At 39.8% G+C, this 22063-nt stretch overlaps 2 protein-coding genes across 5 annotated transcripts in view; both read right to left on the bottom strand.

Moving 5' to 3' along the window:
* Window positions 1–19209, bottom strand: part of LOC138854546 (zinc finger protein 853-like) — a 55127-nt gene extending 35918 nt beyond the window's left edge. Inside the window, exon 1 of the mRNA XM_070098425.1 lies at window positions 19026–19209. The gene's annotated coding sequence lies outside the window, so the exon portion shown is untranslated. The remainder of the gene's footprint in view (window positions 1–19025) is intronic.
* The window catches only part of Crag (DENN domain-containing protein Crag), a 201919-nt gene that overhangs the window by 96031 nt on the left and 83825 nt on the right, over window positions 1–22063 (bottom strand). For 3 of the 4 annotated variants that reach the window (XM_070098409.1, XM_070098410.1, XM_070098412.1), the window contains exons 19-20: window positions 11762–11830; window positions 7142–7963 (exon numbers count right to left, since the gene is read on the bottom strand). In XM_070098409.1, coding sequence (XP_069954510.1) covers window positions 7142–7963; window positions 11762–11830 — 891 coding nt within the window. The remainder of the gene's footprint in view (window positions 1–7141; window positions 7964–11761; window positions 11831–22063) is intronic. The other variant, XM_070098411.1, reaches the window with a different exon arrangement.

Genomic DNA, 22063 nt, shown 5'->3' with positions numbered 1-22063 from the left:
TGTCGACTAGTACACAGGAAGTGGCCGAAAATAGGGCTCAAAGTGGGTGAAATCGCCAATGCGTGAACATCGTCGAGACTGCTAACTTTGCGAGAGCATAATTCCGTAAGTTTTCCATCAAATTTCATACTTTTGGCGTCATTATGATCGGGAAAAGATTCTCTATCATTTCATAAAAAAAAAAATTTTCCAAAAAATTTTCGATCCTGAGAACGAGTTTAGGAGAGGGCCTCTCAACCCTGAAAGGGTTAACCCTTTCAGGGTCCAAGGCCCAAATCTGGAGTCACGCACCAGTGTCCAAGAATTTTCAAAAAAAAAATTTGTTATTTTTTCTTATGAAATCGTAGAGAATCTTTTTGTGAAGGTAATAAAACAAAAAGTACGAAATTTGGTGGAAAATTGACGAAATTATGCTCTCGCGAATTTTGATGTGTCAGCGATATTTACGAATCGGCGATTTTGCCGACTTTGACTCCCATTTTAGGCCAATTACATTATTCCAATCAACCAAATTCTTAGCTATTTCACTAGTATTACTTCTATTCTATCGATTGAGCACAAGAAATCGCCAAGTCAACTGTTTCAACTACAAAATAAAGTGATCGGAAATTGTTAATTTGGCCAATTTAACACAAAGTTCAAAATATTCCAATTTCAAAATAGGGTCCAGAATAAACAATGTAGGCATTCCTGGCACTAAACTAACATTTCCTCTGTTCATTAGTTATATTTTGAGGCTTTACAAATAAATTCCATTTTGATGTTTTATTCACATAATGAATTTTTATTCACACCAAAAAATAGAAGATTTACTGTTATGCAATACTGTAATAATTGTATAAATATCATCACCATATTTGTGAATGTATATTAGACCCACCAGCTGATGTGTATTAGACGTGTGAGGTCGTTTGTTTACTCTTGAATATCGGCAAAAATTTAACATTTCCGCTACTTTGAGCTCAGTTTCAAGCCATTTCCAGTGCTAAAACCAATCAAAATCATTTCTATTTCTGTAATATGTCTTCCATTCTATCAAATGAGACCAAGAAATCGCAAATACAACTATAAAAAACATGCGAAAAAACACTGCAAAGTTGCTGTTTTAATCGAAAAATCATGATTTCAGTTTTTTTCTCTCATTATACACAGTGTGCTGCAGGATCTGTTTTATGTGGTGCACACATACCACATAGATGTATTCTCTCATATCTAGGCCCAAATGTACCACTCACAGTTTATCAGAGTGAGCTGAGCTCATGGCGTAGATCTACGGTTTGGACACTCACCGTAAAGCCGTAGATCTACGGGACGGACCCTGAAAGGGTTAATGACATAGAAACATGATATATACTCTAGAATGAATAAAATACGTCATTAAGTAGGTCACGAGTGTTACCGAGTTGTTGTTCTTGGGTGTATAAGGGCCACTGAGAGCATAAGCCATACATAGTGGTGGTGGAGGCAGTAGCAGAGGCAGTGGTGTTGTCAGTCGCCCTATATAACTTCAACAACATTAGAGGAGTTAGGTTCATGCTCTCCTTTTTCTATCGATTAATCGCTTAACTTACTTGCTACAGTTAATGCTACACTTTATTGCTGGCTGGCGCTATAGCCTTTATAGACTCCTGCTGCTTTAGTATCATACATATTGCAGAATCACAGAAAAAGGCACATTCTCCCCTCTCTCTCAGCCCTTTACCAAAGGGCTGGCTGGCACTAGAAGCTTTCTTTGGGCCTATGGTGGCTTATTTACCAGTTACAAGCACTAAAAAGAATGGAATAATACAAAATGTATCGTATGAACCTGTGGGATCCTCCTCACTGGCTGGTAAACAATGGCACACTGGGTAGCTCAGGCCCCGACACGAATGACTTATACCAAGTTCAGTGACGTTCACCAAGTCAATATTTTGATGCAAAAACATTACTTATTCCGATGACGTCTTAATCCGGGGGTTCACTGTATTTATTTTTGACACACTGGCAGTCTCCCACCGAGGCAGGATGACCCAAAGAAGAGGAGACAAAACTTTTCTTTTTTTATTATATTTAGTAATTTATACAGGAGAAGGGGTTACTAGTCCCTTGCTCCCGGCATTTTAGTCGCCTCTTATGACATGCATGGTTTATGGAGGAAGGATTCTTCTCCACTTCCCCATGGAGAATTATTATCATTATTATTATTTACAGTATGTATATTAGTATAATTATTATTTTACCTCAAGTGTCTCCTGTCAAGGCGGCATGACCCCAAGAGAACACATTCACCATCATTATTATTATTATTATTATCATCATTATCATTCTCCTATTAACTGGGAATTTACAACGCTTGGATTTGAAGCTTATACAATGCTGCTGAACTTCATGATGTCTTCAAAGATGATGGTGAAGCGCCTTGATACCACTGAAAGGATCTTGACTGGAGCAACTGATGCTATCCTCCCCTCCCTCGCATCAAATCAAATTACCTCCCAGGTGTTGTATATGGTGACAGCTTTATCACTTCCCATAATTATAATAATAATAGCTATCAGTCTAATGACGCTAATTATTCTGTAATGCTTTCTAGAATTAACGATCCTGATGATTATCATGTCTCTCTGAAATGTAAACAAAGATTTTAACTCTGTCGTTGCTGTATTTGTGGTTTAAGGTGTGAGCACTTGTAAATTTCTTGAAACAATAGATGCTTAAGAATAAAATCCCAAATTATTATGATTATTATTATTATTATATCATTATTATATAATCATTATTACAATTATTATTACTCGACTATCTACACATACAGATCTGCTGCTGCTTAGATTTTTTCTAACATGCTGGCCATTTCCCACCAAGGCAGGATAACCCAAAAAAGAATAAGAAACGCTTTCACCATCATTCACACTATCACTGTCTTGCCGGAGGCACATAGGTACGACAGTTCACATGGTCCTCTAAACAGCAAATATTCCCAAACTAAATAATTATTATATTTACACACAACTTGTATATTATGATGTAAATATTCCCATATTTAGTATACAACTTAAGATGTTAAGCTTACTCTCAGTTAAAGCTACTCAAAATTTTTTTTTTAACCCTTAAACGGTCCAAACGTATATATACGTTCACTCGTGTAGCGCCCCAAATTTTTTGAGGAAAAAAGAAATCTTTTCTTTTAAAAGGAAAAAAGAGCATATGGTACCCAGGCATCTCCAATTATTTTAATATGGAACACAGTGAGTGCACACACCCATTCTCTCATGTCTAGGTGACTCAGGTTTATTGTGGCAATGTTGAATGAATGACAAAGAAAACGTATATATACGTTTGGGGTGCTACGCACGTGAACGTATATATACGTTTGGACCGTTAAAGGATTAACAAGTCGGTCGTCTCCCACCGAGGCAGGGTGACCCAAAAAGAAAGAAAATCCCCAAAAAGAAAATATTTTCATCATCATTCAACACTTTCACCTCACTCACACATAATCACTGTTTTTGCAGAGGTGCTCAGAACACAACAGTTTAGAAGCATATACATATAAAGATACACAACATATCCCTCCAAAGTGCCACTATTCCAAACCCCTCCTTTAAAGTGCAGGCACTGTACCTCCCATTTCCAGGACTCAAGTCCGACTATATAAAAATAACCGGTTTCCCTGAATCCCTTCACTAAATATTACCCTGCTCACACTCCAACAGCTAGTCAGATCCCAAACACCATTCGTCTACATTCACTCCTAACACACTCAAGCGCACTTGCTGGAAGTCCAAGCCCTCGCCCACAAAACCTCCTTTACCCCCTCCCTCCAACCTTTTCGAGGACGACCCCTATCCTGCCCTCCTTCCCCTACAGATTTATACGCTCTCCATGTCATTCTACTTTGATCCATTCTCTCTAAATGACCAAACCACCTCAACAACCCCTCTTCAGCCCTCTGACTAATACTTTTAGTAACTCCACACCTTCTCCTAATTTCCACACTCCGAATTTTCTGCATAATATTTACACCACACAGTGCCCTTAGGCAGGACATCTCCACTGCCTCCAACCGCCTCCTCGCTGCAGTATTTACAACCCAAGCTTCACACACATATAAGAGTGTTGGTACTACTATCCTTTCATACATTCCCTTCTTTGCCTCCATAGATAACGTTTTTTGTCTCCACATATAACTCGACACACCACTCGCCTTTTTCCCTTCATCAATTCTATGATTAACCTCATTCTTCATAAATCCATCCACTGACACATCAACTCCCAAATATCTGGAAACATTCACTTCTTCCATACACCTCCCCAATTTGATATCCAATTTTTCTTTATCTAAATCATTTGATACCCTCATCACCTGCCACATTACTTCCCTATCCACTCTATCATATGCCTTTTCTAAATCCATAAATGCAATAAAAACTTCCCTACCTTTATCTAAATACTGTTCACATATATGCTTCAATGTAAACACTTGATCTACACATCCCCAACCCACTTTAAAACCTCCTTGCTCATCTGAAATCCTACATTCTGTCTTACTTCTAATTCTTTCAATAATAACCCTACCATACACTTTTTCTGGTATACTCAGTAAACTTATTCCTCTATAATTTTTACAATCTCTTTTGTCCCCCTTCCCTTTACATAAAGGGACTATACATGCTCTCTGCCAATCCCTAGGTACCTTCCCCTTTTCCATACATTTAAACAAAAATACCAACCACTCTAACACTATATCCCCCCTGCTTTTAACATTTCTGTCATGATCCCGTCAGTTCCAGCTGCTTTACCCCCTTTCATTCTATGTAATGCCTCACGCACCTCCCCCACACTCACATCCTGCTCTTCTTCACTCCTGAAAGATGGTATACCTCCCTAGCCAGTGCATAAAATTACCGCCTCCCTTTCTCTGTCGACATTTAAAAGTTCCTGAAAATATTCTCACCACCTACCCAATACCTCCACCTCCCCATCTACTAACTCCCCTACTCTGTTTTTAACTAACAAATCCATCCGTTCCCTAGGCTTTCTTAAATTGTTTAACTCGCTCCAAAATTTTTTCTTATTTTCATTAAAATTTCTTGACAGTGCCTCTCCCACTCTATCATCTGCTCTCCTTTTGCACTCTCTCACCACTCTCTTCACCTTTCTTTTACTCTTCATATACTCTGCTCTTCTTATAACACTTCTGCTTTGTAAAAACTTCTCATAAGCTAACTTTTTCTCTTTTATCACACCCTTTACTTCATCATTCCACCAATCACTCCTCTTTCCTCCTGCACCCACCCTCCTATAACCACAAACTTCTGCCCCACATTCTAATACTGTACTGCATTTTTAAAACTGTCAATGCCACTACTTATACTTGCACCAGCCCACCTTTCTGCCAATAGTTGCTTACATCTCACTCGAACTTCCTCCTCCCTTAGTTTATACACTTTCACCTCCCTCTTACTTGTTGTTGCCATTTTCCTCTTTTCCCATCTACCTCTTACTCTAACTGTAGCTACAACTAAATAATGATCTGATATATCAGTTGCCCCTCTATAAACGTGTACATCCTGGAGCCCACCCATCAACCTTTTATCCACCAATACATAATCTAACTACTTTCATTACGTTCTATATCATACCTTGCACATTTATCCTCTTTTTCATAAAATATGTATTACTTATTACCAAACCTCTTTCTACACATAGCTCAATTAAAGGCTCCCCATTTTCATTTACCCCTGGCACCCCAAATTTACCTACTAATCCCTCCACAACATTTTTACCCACTTTAGCATTGAAATTCCCAACCACAAGTACTCTCACACTTGGTTCAAAACTCCCCACGCATTCACTCAAAAATGGGAGTGAATGGCCAGCAATAGTGACTGTGGTATGTACAGATGATAGTTTTGTAGTGACTGCAACAATAAAAATCCACTGCCGACCCAGTGGATTTTGTTCTGTATATCTGAGCATGGTCAAGTTAATGGATGTCTGTTAAGTTGAAGGTATAATGTACTGTTCACTCACTCTCGTAGCGTTTACGTCAACCCTGGACATAATGGGCCCCTACAAAATGGAGTTTGGAAACGCAGCACAAAATCTGCCTGGGTTGCTTGATTCACAACCAGTGGACAATGTCTGGTGTCCACATAATTATCTTTATTGTTACTATATAAAGGCAAAATAATCTCAGCTCTATCTACCATTAATACCATTACCAGCCTCTATTGCTATATTATATCAAAGATTTATTACTGCCTCGAGCAGCAACAGCCTGGTTGACCAGGCAAGCACCAGTCAACCCTGGCCCATGGGTGGGCTCCGAAAGTAATGAAATGCTTGAAACTCTCCAAAGGTATATCAAAGGTAGGGTATATTATTATTATTATCATTATTCTAGTTTAGAGTGCGATGGGAGAGTATCAATGCTTCCCATCTTGGATATGAAAAAAAAAGAAAAAGATGGTGTGTATAATATACCAAGACAAAATAGGACAGTGCTGTGAAGAGGAGAAACTTTTACTGGAGGGAAGTGGAGTGATGTGATTACCACATAAGACCAAAAGATATGGAATATATAGAAACCATCAGTAGAGTAGTGAGGTTCTAATGTTAGGTGGAAGAAAGCTTAAAAAACAAAAAGTACTCCCTAATACTTAATATTACCTTAAACATGGCTTTGAATTTTGTATGTTATTGGTAGTATTTAGATTATTACACTTTCGGATGCCAAAATGCAATTACAACTAATAGTTAACAATTCTATAATTTTTTAAAAGAGCATAAAACTGGTTGATATTCACAGTGCTAAAGTCAAGGCGACTTCAAAGATCATGCTATATTTGACACCATTGGAAATAAAATTAGGAAAGCTACATCAACTAAAAAAGGCAGAGCAAAGAGGCATCTGATGTGAGTAAAGGGAGAGACCATTACCCCCCATGCACCAACCCCCTAGCTATACCACCGGAAATCCCAGCCCACTAAGTCAACAATAAAAAAAACTGCAAACTCGAAAACTTGAGGCCAGTGACACCTTGTGATAAGACACTATTGCTTAAAACATGCACTACTGAGCTTAACTCTTACACACCATCTTGCAATAAGTACTAGTGTCTAAATCATGCGTATTACTGAACTAAACACTTACACGCCACATTGTACTCAATCACAAGAAGGTTGGCACCGCTGGCAAGACTAGCCGCTGACGATCTCACTATGCTGCCCAGTCTTGCGCGCAGTACGTCTGATTCAGAGAAGTCTAGCACACGACTTGTGGCCAAGGAGGAAACAAAGGAAGTGGAAGCCAGTGAAGAGGACGGGGCCATTGTAGTGAGCAAAGAGGACGTGGATGGAACTAAATTTACCGATGAGCAAGTGGGACCAATGAGAGGCAGGTTGGGTAGAGGTGTGGATGATAATGACAATGACGATGACTCTTTAGTGATGACAGCGCTCAAAGGAGCTATGGTGGCAAGTGAGGACAGTGGCGAAGTAAGAGAGATGGTGGAGGGAGTTGCTGCTGTGTTTACAGAACTTGTGGTGGAAGGAATACTTGATGAGGTACTGGTGCATGTAGTGGTGGTGATGGTGGTAGTGGTTGTAGAGTAGGTAATGACCGTGCTTACAGAGAGAGATGCAACTCTCTTCCTATAACTGGACGATGTGGTGATGCCGACAGGCAGGAACGACGCTCCTCTGCTTTCAGGGTGTGAAAGAGATGGGGCAGGTGTGGCATTGACAGAAGCTGGAGGCAGAGAACTTGAAACAGCTGTTACAGACTCAAGGACAGAAGTAGGTTTCAGAACTGAGGCTGGTGAAATGGTAGACACAGATGAAATACTTAGTGTTTTATTAGCGACAGATGAGGAAGAGGACTGTGAATGAGCAGGGGCATTAGGATCATTACAAGATGGCACTGAGAAGGGAAAAGATGAAGCACTAGTTGTGGCAGTGCCCCTGGTGACCGGCACTGTCCATGGCAGAAACATCAGTAAGTTTGAAAGAGCCACAGCAGTGTTTAATTGAACGAACGCAGAGGTCAATTGCGTGACGGAGCAGTCAAGTGAGCGGCACAGCGTCAGGATAGCCAGGAGAACAGCACCAGCCATGTAAACAGAGGTAAGTAAAGCTGTATGTTAGAGTACAACCACACAATACTATATGTTAAGTTTATCTAGCCTCTCACTACTAACCTACAAATTGAAAATCAATTTTATGGCTCGTCTTCAATTTGCCGGATGGCTGTGAGTCGTTCTAGCCACATTATTGTGACATTATTATTATTCATAAAATCATCATAACACAATTGCAAACAAACCGTGGAATGGGTGGGGTTTAAACCCATGGCCATAGGTTTAAATCCTACCCATTTTGCAGTTTGATTTATTATTCTTCATGTGACAATTTCAGCCCTAACACAGCTCATGTTAGATCTAGTCAGATAATACCTGCTCATTCAAGGTAGACATACATTTCCTTGAACTTAAACAAAATAAGCATAAATGCTTACAGAAAACATCTTACACTGCTCATGGACATAACACAAAAGTTGAAATACAGCATAGCCCAGTGCTTTTCAACTTTTTCCAGAGTGGTCACCCTTGGAAAGCTCTCTCTTAAACTGGGGCACCCTGTTACAAGGCCAGCCAAGCATGCAATACACAGGTATCAGATCAAATAAAAAATAATAAATACATTTATAAGAATCACTTGTGCTTAGCAACTTTATTATATATATTTTTTTAATTATTTTTTAACACTGTCCCTCACCGAGGCAGGGTGACCTGAAAAAGAAACGCTTTCACCATCATTCGCACTATCAAATTAAGATCAATCATGCTTAACAAAATAAAAACAAATTCAACTGACACACGAGAGTTCGTGATCCAGTTAACGACTTTTTTTTTAGCAGTTGTAGTTCATGATTCAACTTATTTAGAAAAAGGAGTGATGTCTTTTTTTAAGAGTGTCTTTCACTAGTCTCGGCATGCAAAAAGCAGCTTCCTTTTTTTTATTTTGACATCACATGAGCTGAAAATTATTTTCCAACGAGTATGTGCTTGGCACATGCACAAGGACGGTCGAGGCTTCCTTGGCCAGTCAGGTGATTGGGAACTTTCAGGAGACATGCTCAGAAATTGTAATAATATTGGTAGAATTACCGACAATATGTTAGGTAAAAGGACACAAGTGCAACTAATGTGACATTTTATTGCAGCAACGTTTCACTCTCCAGGAGCTTTGACAAAGCTCCTGGAGAATGAAACATAACCACAATAAAATGTCATATCAGTTGCACATGTCCTTTTACCTAACACCCAGAAATCTCCACAGTAGGATGTTTTAGCAAAGACAGACATGACGTCAAAAATCTACACTTGAATCGAGAACTTCCTTGTTTTGCACATGAGGTGATTGAAAGTGCTGCATCGACAAAGGATCCGTTATCCACTTGGAATCCTCCAGGAACTTCATCTGTTCTCCGGAAAAATGCAATTCTGGGGTTTCCTCTAAGAAAGAGGCAAAGTGCATTGATGGGTCTTCTTATTTTTGTGGTGCAGGCGGTTTAGAAAAACCTACAAGATAAAGAATGATTCACTTGTGCAATACTTGGGAATCTTTATTGTCAGTCCAGTCCATCAATCTTGAGATTGATGAACTGAACATACAGACTCCAGGCTGAGGGACTGATTCCCTCAGACTCCTCCTCATCTTCCACTGTTCTTTTCTATATTGGACTGAAGAAGCCACTGGCTAGTGAAACATCTCCACAATAACAATTCCCAAGTGTTGCACAAATGTCTCATTCTTCAACTCATTATTTCTGACGAGATCTGAAGAAGTTTTCTCTCACTTTTACCATTTGTGGAATTGATTCATTCTCAGATGAACAAAGTTCAAGTCTTTGAAACAGCTCTGTTAATGATGGTTTTATCTTAAACACCTACACCTTCCCATATCCCAAGTTACTAATACCAACTTGGGAAGGTTGGGAAGAGAGATGAGCAAACGGAGAAGGTATATAGCACTGCCCCCATATCACTGTACCGAGCTGGGTCACCCCTGGGTCACCTATGCCAGCTGGGCCATCCTCTAGTCCTCACCTGGGTCACCCATGACAGCCAGGTCACCCCGAGCCCTTGCCTGGATTACCCCAGGGTGACTAGTCACCCTGGTTGAAAAGCACTGTGCATAGCCAACAAATGGTCTAAGGGTACATGCAGTAAAGGGAGACCTTTATTAGAACGATGTTTCACCTTCATGTATTTAATACAGTCTCAAGTAGGTCAGACTTCATTCAAATAAAGCTCTTCTTCAGCACATGCCCTCGTAATACTTAAAACACTAATACAATGTTATAAGTTTCTGAACTTCTAAAATCCTTCACTGGCTAGATAAACATGATCCAATGTCATTGGTTATTTTAATAACAAAATGATCCTAGAGAAGTTAGTGCAAGTCTATTATAATTGTGTGCACAATACGGTAAGCACTCTTAGAAGATGTTAATGGGTGCACTTGGGTCCTGGTGGGTCAGACAGACTCTTTATTCTCCCCAAACACTAAAAATTAGCAATGAATAAATGGAAGGATGGACGAAAGGCTTGAACTATGGTCCATCAATTGACAGGCCCGTGGTACAAGCCTCCCGTTCATCCGTTCATGTATTCACCAATGGTCATCGAGACTTAATCTGAGTTTATTAGCAACAACTCTCAACCTACAAATTGGAGATCAGTTTCTAGACAACATTTTGGTTCGTTCTCAATCATTACCAAATTGTGGGACGCTCGTGGCGGACCAAAACATCATCTCAAGTCTGTTGTCAATTTATGGGTCACTTGTGAATTGTTAGTCACAATATTGTGACTTCTTTATTACCAATATACCACACACTTGAACTATTATTTTTACATTAATAAAGAAGTGCTAAACCAGTAGGAGGTCATCCAGTGCTTGGGGAGAAGGTGGTAACTGGGTTTGTTCCAAGAGATATACAGCTCAGATTCCTTGGATCTGAAGCCCTTCATCAGCATGACCCGCAGAAGAATATCATGGTCTCTCTTATTACACAAGGTAAATATTATCTAACTCCATCATACTTCTATTATCCATTATATCTATTATCTATTAGTAATGTGTAGGATGAGCTAACCATTAGGCTAGGTGACATTTCTTGACAAATATTTAGCATTACAGAATCTCTGCAAACTAATGCACGCTCACCCACATGCAAACAAAAACTGACACAGAGTGAAGTGGGAGCTGTAGATTCCAACCTCTGAGGTCCTCTTCAGCAGGGAAAGCACAGAGAGAAAAAAGGTAAATATATGAGTTTGCACATCACTGAAGTGGATGGTCTCTCATTTTGAATTTTCCTCCTTTGTATTTTACCTTCTGCAGAGGGCCTCATTTAGAGGTAGAAACACAGTACCTATTCTCTTCTCCCATGTTTCCTTTCATCTCCATAATGGGTGTGTGTTACTAATGACCAGCGTTTGTGCGACTACCATCATATCCTAAGCTAATTTTGAGAATATCTAATACAAGTATCCCACTCAAGAATCAACATAGGTCACAATTATATTTTTTTCCATTCTTAAAGTTAGTTTAGTTAATGATAGTAGCAGCATACTAAACACTGGTCAATAATACAGGTATCCCCTTAAAACAATCATCACAAGCCAATTTTAAATTTTTCCTGAATCTAGTAGTGTCTTTTCCCACTGATGTTGAGTTGTACCAGGGTAGCTGAAGACCAACTCACCAGCCGTCGGTGGTGCTCCTGGGGAACTGACGCTCTCGCTCGTCTCACTCACAGAACAGTAGCCTGGATCTATAACAAAGTACAAATCAAACATTGTAGATGAGTGGTGTGAGGCAAGATCAATTATTGAAGCTTAACTGCAGTTATTCATGTGTTTGTTTTCTTTTACAGTACTCAATTTGTTTTAAATAGGCACACAAAATATTAGAGAAGAGCCTCATCAACAAAAGAACAAACTATGTACAGTGGAACCTGGGTTTTTGTCTGCCCTAGTCTGTATGTAAAACTATAGTTATTCTCTATAAAATGTACTTTTTGTTAATATTTCCCATAAGAAATAATGTAAATCCAATTAAACCATTCCAAACACCCAAAAATTACTAACAAAAAATACATTTTATAGAGTGGGAGAGGCACTGTCAAGAAATTTTAATGAAGGTAAGAAAAAATTTTGGAGTGAGTAAAACAAGTTAAGAAAGCCTAGGGAACGAATGGATTTGCAAGTTAAAAACAGAGTAGGGGAGTTAGTAGATGGGGAGATGGAGGTTTTGGGTAGATGGCGAGAATATTTTGAGGAACTTTTCAATGTCGACGAAGAAAGGGAGGTGGAAATTTCATGCACTGGACAGGGAGGTATACCATCTTTTAGGAGTGAAGAAGAACAGGATGTGAATGTAGGGGAGGTGTGTGAGGCATTACGTAGAATGAAAGAGGGTAAAGCAGCTGGAACTGACAGGATCATGACAGAAATGTTAAAAGCAGGGGGGGATACAGTGTTGGAGTGGTTGGTATTTTTGTTTAATAAATGTATGAAAGAGGGGAAGGTACCTAGAGACTGGCAGAGAGCATGTATAGTCCCTTTATATAAAGGGAAGGGGGACAAGAGAGACTGTAAAAATTATAGAGGAATAAGTTTACTGAGTATACCAGGAAAAGTGTACGGTAGGGTTATTATTGAAAGAATTAGAGGTAAGACAGAATGTAGGAGTGCAGATGAGCAAGGAGGTTTTAGAGTGGGTAGGGGCTGTGTAGATCAAGTGTTTACATTGAAGCATATAGGTGAACAGTATTTAGATAAAGTTAGGGAAGTTTTTATTGCATTTATGGATTTAGAAAAGACATATGATAGAGTAGTAGGTTGGTAGACAGCAACCACCCAGGGAAGTACTACCGTCCTGCCAGATGACTGTGAAACAAAAACCTGTAACTGTTTTGCATGATGGTAGGATTGCTGGTTTTCTTTTTCTGTCTCATAAACACGCTAGATAACAGGGATATCTTGCTACTCCTACTTACACTTTGGTCACACTTCACAGACACGCACATGCATATATATATATACATACATCTAGGTTTTTCTCCTTATTCTAAATAGCTCTTGTTCTTTTTTATTTCTTCTATTGTCCATGGGGAAGTGGAAAAGAATCTTTCCTTCGTAAGCCATGCGTGTCGTATGAGGCGACTAAAATGCCGGGAGCAATGGGCTAGTAACCCCTTCTCCTGTATACATTTACTAAAAAAGAGAAGAAGAAAAACTTTATAAAACTGGGTTGTTTAAATGTGCGTGGATGTAGTGCGGATGACAAGAAACACATGATTGCTGATGTTATGAATGAAAAGAAGTTGGATGTCCTGGCTCTAAGCGAAACAAAGCTGAAGGGGGTAGGAGAGTTTCAGTGGGGGGAAATAAATGGGATTAAATCTGGAGTATCTGAGAGAGTTAGAGCAAAGGAAGGGGTAGCAGTAATGTTAAATGATCAGTTATGGAAGGAGAAAAGAGAATATGAATGTGTAAATTCAAGAATTATGTGGATTAAAGTAAAGGTTGGATGCGAGAAGTGGGTCATAATAAGCGTGTATGCACCTGGAGAAGAGAGGAATGCAGAGGAGAGAGAGAGATTTTGGGAGATGTTAAGTGAATGTATAGGAGCCTTTGAACCAAGTGAGAGAGTAATTGTGGTAGGGGACCTGAATGCTAAAGTAGGAGAAACTTTTAGAGAGGGTGTGGTAGGTAAGTTTGGGGTGCCAGGTGTAAATGATAATGGGAGCCCTTTGATTGAACTTTGTATAGAAAGGGGTTTAGTTATAGGTAATACATATTTTAAGAAAAAGAGGATAAATAAGTATACACGATATGATGTAGGGCGAAATGACAGTAGTTTGTTGGATTATGTATTGGTAGATAAAAGACTGTTGAGTAGACTTCAGGATGTACATGTTTATCGAGGGGCCACAGATATATCAGATCACTTTCTAGTTGTAGCTACACTGAGAGTAAAAGGTAGATGGGATACAAGGAGAATAGAAGCATCAGGGAAGAGAGAGGTGAAGGTTTATAAACTAAAAGAGGAGGCAGTTAGGGTAAGATATAAACAGCTATTGGAGGATAGATGGGCTAATGAGAGCATAGGCAATGGGGTCGAAGAGGAATGGGGTAGGTTTAAAAATGTAGTGTTAGAGTGTTCAGCAGAAGTTTGTGGTTACAGGAAAGTGGGTGCAGGAGGGAAGAGGAGCGATTGGTGGAATGATGATGTAAAGAGAGTAGTAAGGGAGAAAAAGTTAGCATATGAGAAGTTTTTACAAAGTAGAAGTGATGCAAGGAGGGAAGAGTATATGGAGAAAAAGAGAGAGGTTAAGAGAGTGGTGAAGCAATGTAAAAAGAGAGCAAATGAGAGAGTGGGTGAGCTGTTATCAACAAATTTTGTTGAAAATAAGAAAAAGTTTTGGAGTGAGATTAACAAGTTAAGGAAGCCTAGAGAACAAATGGATTTGTCAGTTAAAAATAGGAGAGGAGAGTTATTAAATGGAGAGTTAGAGGTATTGGGAAGATGGAGGGAATATTTTGAGGAATTGTTAAATGTTGATGAAGATAGGGAAGCTGTGATTTCGTGTATAGGGCAAGGAGGAATAACATCTTGTAGGAGTGAGGAAGAGCCAGTTGTGAGTGTGGGGGAAGTTCGTGAGGCAGTAGGTAAAATGAAAGGGGGTAAGGCAGCTGGGATTGATGGGATAAAGATAGAAATGTTAAAAGCAGGTGGGGATATAGTTTTGGAGTGGTTGGTGCAATTATTTAATAAATGTATGGAAGAGGGTAAGGTACCTAGGGATTGGCAGAGAGCATGCATAGTTCCTTTGTATAAAGGCAAAGGGGATAAAAGAGAGTGCAAAAATTATAGGGGGATAAGTCTGTTGAGTGTACCTGGTAAAGTGTATGGTAGAGTTATAATTGAAAGAATTAAGAGTAAGACGGAGAATAGGATAGCAGATGAACAAGGAGGCTTTAGGAAAGGTAGGGGGTGTGTGGACCAGGTGTTTACAGTGAAACATATAAGTGAACAGTATTTAGATAAGGCTAAAGAGGTCTTTGTGGCATTTATGGATTTGGAAAAGGCGTATGACAGGGTGGATAGGGGGGCAATGTGGCAGATGTTGCAAGTGTATGGTGTAGGAGGTAGGTTACTGAAAGCAGTGAAGAGTTTTTACGAGGATAGTGAGGCTCAAGTTAGAGTATGTAGAAAAGAGGGAAATTTTTTCCCAGTAAAAGTAGGCCTTAGACAAGGATGTGTGATGTCACCGTGGTTGTTTAATATATTTATAGATGGGGTTGTAAGAGAAGTAAATGCGAGGGTCTTGGCAAGAGGCGTGGAGTTAAAAGATAAAGAATCACACACAGGGTGGGAGTTGTCACAGCTGCTCTTTGCTGATGACACTGTGCTCTTGGGAGATTCTGAAGAGAAGCTGCAGAGATTGGTGGATGAATTTGGTAGGGTGTGCAAAAGAAGAAAATTAAAGGTGAATACAGGAAAGAGTAAGGTTATGAGGATAACAAAAAGATTAGGTGATGAAAGATTGAATATCAGATTGGAGGGAGAGAGTATGGAGGAGGTGAACGTATTCAGATATTTGGGAGTGGACGTGTCAGCGGATGGGTCTATGAAAGATGAGGTGAATCATAGAATTGATGAGGGAAAAAGAGTGAGTGGTGCACTTAGGAGTCTGTGGAGACAGAGAACTTTGTCCTTGGAGGCAAAGAGGGGAATGTATGAGAGTATAGTTTTACCAACGCTCTTATATGGGTGTGAAGCATGGGTGATGAATGTTGCAGCGAGGAGAAGGCTGGAGGCAGTGGAGATGTCATGTCTGAGGGCAATGTGTGGTGTGAATATAATGCAGAGAATTCGTAGTTTGGAAGTTAGGAGGAGGTGCGGGATTACCAAAACTGTTGTCCAGAGGGCTGAGGAAGGGTTGTTGAGGTGGTTCGGACATGTAGAGAGAATGGAGCGAAACAGAATAACTTCAAGAGTGTATCAGTCTGTAGTGGAAGGAAGGCGGGGTAGGGGTCGGCCTAGGAAGGGTTGGAGGGAGGGGGTAAAGGAGGTTTTGTGTGCGAGGGGCTTGGACTTCCAGCAGGCATGCGTGAGCGTGTTTGATAGGAGTGAATGGAGACAAATGGTTTTTAATACTTGACGTGCTGTTGGAGTGTGAGCAAAGTAACATTTATGAAGGGATTCAGGGAAACCGGCAGGCCGGACTTGAGTCCTGGAGATGGGAAGTACAGTGCCTGCACTCTGAAGGAGGGGTGTTAATGTTGCAGTTTAAAAACTGTAGTGTAAAGCACCCTTCTGGCAAGACAGTGATGGAGTGAATGATGGTGAAAGTTTTTCTTTTTCGGGCCACCCTGCCTTGGTGGGAATCGGCCAGTGTGATAATAAAAATAATAAATATGATAGAGTGGATAGGGAAGCAATGTGGCAGATGTTGCAAGTATATGGAATAGGTGGTAAGTTACTAAATGCTGTAAAGAGTTTTTATGAGGAAAGTGAGGCTCAGGTTAGGGTGTGTAGAAGAGAAGGAGAATACTTCCCGGTAAAAGTAGGTCTTAGACAGGGATGTGTAATGTCACCATAGTTGTTTAATATATTTATAGATGGGGTTGTAAAAGAAGCAAATGCTAGGGTGTTCAGGAGAGGGGTGGGATTAAATTATGGGGAATCAAATACAAAATGGGAATTGACACAGTTGCTTTTTGCTGATGATACTGCGCTTATGGGAGATTCTAAAGAAAAATTGCAAAGGTTAGTGGACTGAGTTTGGGAGTGTGTGTAAAGGTAGAAAGTTGAAAGTGAACATAGAAAAGAATAAGGTGATGAGGGTATCAAATGATTTAGATAAAGAAAAATTGGATATCAAATTGGGGAGGAGGATTATGGAAGAAGTGAAAGTTTTCAGATACTTGGGAGTTGACATGTCAGCGGATGGATTTATGAAGGATGAGGTTAATCATAGAGCTGATGAGAGAAAAAAGGTGAGTGGTTCATTGAGGTATATGTGGAGACAAAAAAACATTACCTATGGAGGCAAAGAAGGGAATGTATGAAAGTATAGTAGTACCAACACTCTTATATGGGTGTGAAGCTTGGGTTGTGAATGCAGCAGCAAGGACGTGGTTGGAGGCAGTGGAGATGTCCTGTCTAAGGGCAATGTGTGGTGTAAATATTATGCAGAAAATTCAGAGTGTGGAAATTAGGAGGTGTGGAGTTAATAAAAGTATTAGTCAGAGGGCTGAAGAGGGGTTGTTGGGGTGGTTTGGTCATTTAGAGAGAATGGATCAAAGTAGAATGACATAGAAAGCATTTAAATCTGTAGGGGAAGGAAGGCGGGGTAGGGGTCATCCTCGAAAAGGTTGGAAGGAAGGGGTAAGGGAGGTTTTGTGGGTGAGGGGTTTGGACTTCCAGTAGGCGTGCGTGAGCGTGTTTGATAGGAGTGAATGGAGACGAATGGTATTTGGGACCTGACGATCTGTTGGAGTGTGAGCAGGGTAATATTTAGTGAAGGGATTCAGGGAAACCGGTTATTTTTATATAGTCGGACTTGAGTCCTGGAAATGGGAAGTACAATACCTGCACTCTAAAGGATGGGTTTGGGATATTGACAGTTTGGAGGGATATGTTGTGTATCTTTATACGTATATGCGTCTAAGCTGTTGTGTTCTGAGCACCTCTGCAAAAACAGTGATTATGTGTGAGTGAGGTGAAAGAGTTGAACGATAATGAAAGTATTTTCTTTTTGGGGATTTTCTTTCTTTTTGGGTCACCCTGCCTCGGTGGGAGATGGCCGACTTGTTAAAAAAAAAAAAAAAAAAACTATAGTTTTACATGCAGACTAGGGCATACAAAAACCCAGGTTCCACTGTATACCCACTACCTGCCTATATGAGGTTCTGACCTGAGTTATAAAAGAACTACATACATGTATACAGTAGGGCCCCACTTTACGGCGTTTCGCTTTACGGCATTCCGCTAATATTGACATTTCAAATTGTGACCAAAACTTGCTATACGGCTCCCCCACCTGACTTTCTAATATGGTCACCGCGTCCCACCCAACTTGTTTACATTCTCCATGAGCTCTGTAAGCAATACGTCTCTCCATTATGTGTGGAAACTCCAAAATTTCAAGTGTTTTTAAGTTATTTCATATTTTATATATCTTCTTCTTTCAACAAACCGGCCATATCCCACTGAGGAGGGGTGGCCCAAAAGGAAAAATGAAAGTTTCTCCTTTTACATTTAGTAATATATACAGGAGAAGAGGTTACTAGCCCCTGGCTCCCGGCATTTTAGTCGCCTCTTACAACACGCATAGCTTACGGAGGAAGAATTCTGTTCCACTTCCCCATGGAGGTAAGAGGAAATAAACAAGAATAAGAACTAGAAAGAAAATAAAAGAAAACCAAGAGGGGTGTGTATATACATGTTTGTACATGTATGTGTAGTGTGACCTAAGTGTAAGTAGAAGTAGCAAGATGTACCTGAAATCTTGCATGTTTATGAGACAGAAAAAAGGACACCAGCAATCCTACCATCATGTAAAACAATTACAGGCTTCCGTTTTACACTCACTTGGCAGGACAGTAGTACCTCCCTGGGCGGCTGCTGTCTACCAACCCATATATATACTCTGATAATTATACTTATGTATACCTGTACCTAAATAAACTTACACACTGTGCTGGTGTGCAGATACACATTAAAATCAGTAAGAATTGTAATGATAATAATCACAAAGTCCACCCAGGGAGGGACTACCGTCCTGCCAAGTGAGTGTAAAACGAAAGCCTGTAATTGTTTTACATGATGGTAGGATTGCTGGTGTCTATTTTTCTGTCTCATGAACATGCAAGGTTTCAGGTACGTCTTGCTACTTCTACTTACACTTAGGTCACACTGCACATACATGTACAAGCATATATATACATACATACCCCTCTGGGTTTTCTTCTATTTTCTTTCTAGTTCTTGTTCTTGTTTATTTCCTCTTATCTCCATGGGGAAGTGGAACAGAATTCTTCCTCCGTAAGCCATGCGTGTCGTAAGAGACGACTAAAATGCCGGGAGCAAGGGGGCTAGTAACCCCTTCTCCTGTATATATTAATAAATGTAAAGGAGAAACTTTCGTTTTTCCTTTTGGGCCACCCCGCCCTGGTGGGATATGGCCAGTTTGTTGAATGAAGAAGAAGAATCACAAAGTCTCATTAGAAGTTGTATATTACATTATACACATTTTCACTAATCCATCTATGACATTTTTTCAAAATTATATAATAAACACTATACATAACATATAAAGATGATAAACACACCCCACAGAGATGTGGTAGCCAGACAACTTGTATGAGTGACGGCAAGAATAACGTTTTCTCTAGTCCAACATAAGAGAAAATATGTTACTGGGAGTAACTGTGGAAAATTATTCCTTTCTTATGCCTTCACTCAGAGCATCATTTCTTCTAAAAAATGGTGTTACATGAGAATGGGAGTGTTCCTCTTTATTTATTCTACCGTATCAATGTAGAGACAACTTGTACACAAAGTAACTTGTACACAAACCAGATGTGTTTGCTTGGCTTGTTTACAAAACTGGCATTTGCCTGGTTTGTTTACATAACTCTGCCAGTGTCCTCTCTCATGTACTCATTCTCTCTCTCTTTTACTCATTTCATCTCATTTACCTCTAACCCAACATTAAGACTACAAATATTTTAAGGTAAGTAATGAGTGAACTGTATATGCATTTTATCGCTCTGGGATGCTTAAATGTCATAGAATATTGTGTGGATGGGTTGGCCTCGTATGTTAGCCTCGCTGGCTACTATACATTTTTTTTTTTTAACAAGTCGGCCGTCTCCCACCGAGGCAGGGTGACCCAAAAAAGAAAGAAAATCCCCAAAAAGAAAATACTTTCATCATCATTCAACACTTTCACCACACTCGCACATTATCACTGTTTTTGCAAAGGTGCTCAGAATACAACAGTTTAGAAGCATACACATATAAAGATACACAGCGTATCCCTCCAAACTGCCAATATCCCAAATCCCTCCTTTAAAGTGCAGGCATTGTACTTCCCATTTCCAGGACTCAAGTCTGACTATATGAAAATAACCGGTTTCCCTGAAATCCCTTCACTAAATATTACCCTGCTCACACTCCAACAGATTGTCAGGTCCCAAGTACCATTCGTCTCCATTCACTCCTATCTAACACGCTCACGCACGCTTGCTGGAAGTTCAAGCCCCTTGCCCACAAAACCTCCTTTACCCCCTCTCTCCAACCCTTTTGAGGACGACCCCTACCCCGCATTCCTTCCCCTATAGATTTATATGCTTTCCATGTCATTCTACTTTGATCCATTCTCTCTAAATGACCAAACCACCTGAACAACCCCTCTTCTGCCCTCTGACTAATACTTTTATTAACTCCACACCTTTTCCTAATTTCCACACTCCGAATTTTCTGCATAATATTTACACCACACATTGCCCTTAAACAGGACATCTCCACTGCCTCCAACCGTCTCCTCGCTGCTGCATTTACCACCCAAGCTTCACACCCATATAAGAGTGTTGGTACTACTATACTTTCATACATTCCCTTCTTTGCCTCCATAGATAACGTTTTTTGACTCCACATATACCTCAATGCACCACTCACCTTTTTTCCCTCATCAATTCTATGATTAACCTCATCCTTCATAAATCCATCCGCTGACACGTCAACTCCCAAGTATCTGAAAACACTCACTTCTTCCATACTCCTCCTCCCCAATTTGATATCCAATTTTTCTTTATCTAAATCATTTGACACCCTCATCACCTTACTCTTTTCTATGTTCACTTTCAACTTTCTACCTTTACACACATCCGCAAACTCATCCACTAACCTTTGCAATTTTCCTTTACAATCTCCCATAAGCACAGTATCATCAGCAAAAAGTAACTGTGTCAATTCCCATTATGAATTTGGTTCCCCAAAATTTAATCTCACCCCTCTCCCGAACACCCTAGCATTTACTTCATTTACAACCCCATCTATAAATATATTAAACAACCATGGTGACATTACACATCCCTGTCTAAGACCTACTTTTACCGGGAAGTATTCTCCCTCTCTTCTACACACCCTAACCTGAGCCTCACTATCCTCATAAAAACTCTTTACAGCATACCATACTTAATTTCTTACAATAAATGCTACTTATTTCACCCTAGATTAAGACTACAAATATTTTAAGGTAGGTAATGAGTGTGATGAATGGTTTTGAGAACCGACAAGTTGAAGATTGAGACACCTATGCAACATATGGGAATCTTTATTGAGGAAACTTTTTGCCACACAGTGGCTTCATCAGTCCAATACAAAGCAGAAAGGTGTAAGGAGAGGAGGAGTTGAGGTAATCAGTCCCTCAGCCTGGAGTCGATGTGTTCAGTCCATCAATCTTGTAGAATGTACAGCATAGGGCCGTAGACTTGGCTTATATACTGTAGTCAGGTGAGGCGAAGCAGGAGGAGGCGGGGTCATAGAGTAACCATCCACTAGTCTAAGTAGGTCTTCATCAGTCCACTGTGTGGACTGATGAAGCCACTGTGTGGCAAAACGTTTCCTTAATAAAGATTTCCATATGTTGCATAAGTGTTTCAATTTTCAAGTAATGAGTGTACTATATGAGTATTTTACTTTTTTTTTTAATGCCTAGTTCTATTGTTAAATTAATATGTTAGTGTAAACTTGCTGTCTAGTATTTATATGCATTCATAAGTGGAGAAAAAGGCGTTCCACTTTACGGAAGTAGCCTGGAACCTAACCTGCCTTAACCCTTTGACTGTTTCAGGGCCCTCTCTGAAACTGTCATTCTATGTCGCCAAATATTCAAAAAAAAAATTATTTTTTCTTATGAAAATGTTAGGAATATTTTTAGTAGTGTTTTAAGCCTAAAAAAAATTTTTTGCCATCAGTACTTACC

This window comes from Cherax quadricarinatus, chromosome 62 (genome assembly GCF_038502225.1).
Source record: "Cherax quadricarinatus isolate ZL_2023a chromosome 62, ASM3850222v1, whole genome shotgun sequence".
NCBI classification, from domain to species: domain Eukaryota; kingdom Metazoa; phylum Arthropoda; class Malacostraca; order Decapoda; family Parastacidae; genus Cherax; species Cherax quadricarinatus.
The sequence above is the reverse complement of the archived record's forward strand: the minus strand, read 5'-3'. Positions and strand labels throughout refer to the sequence as shown.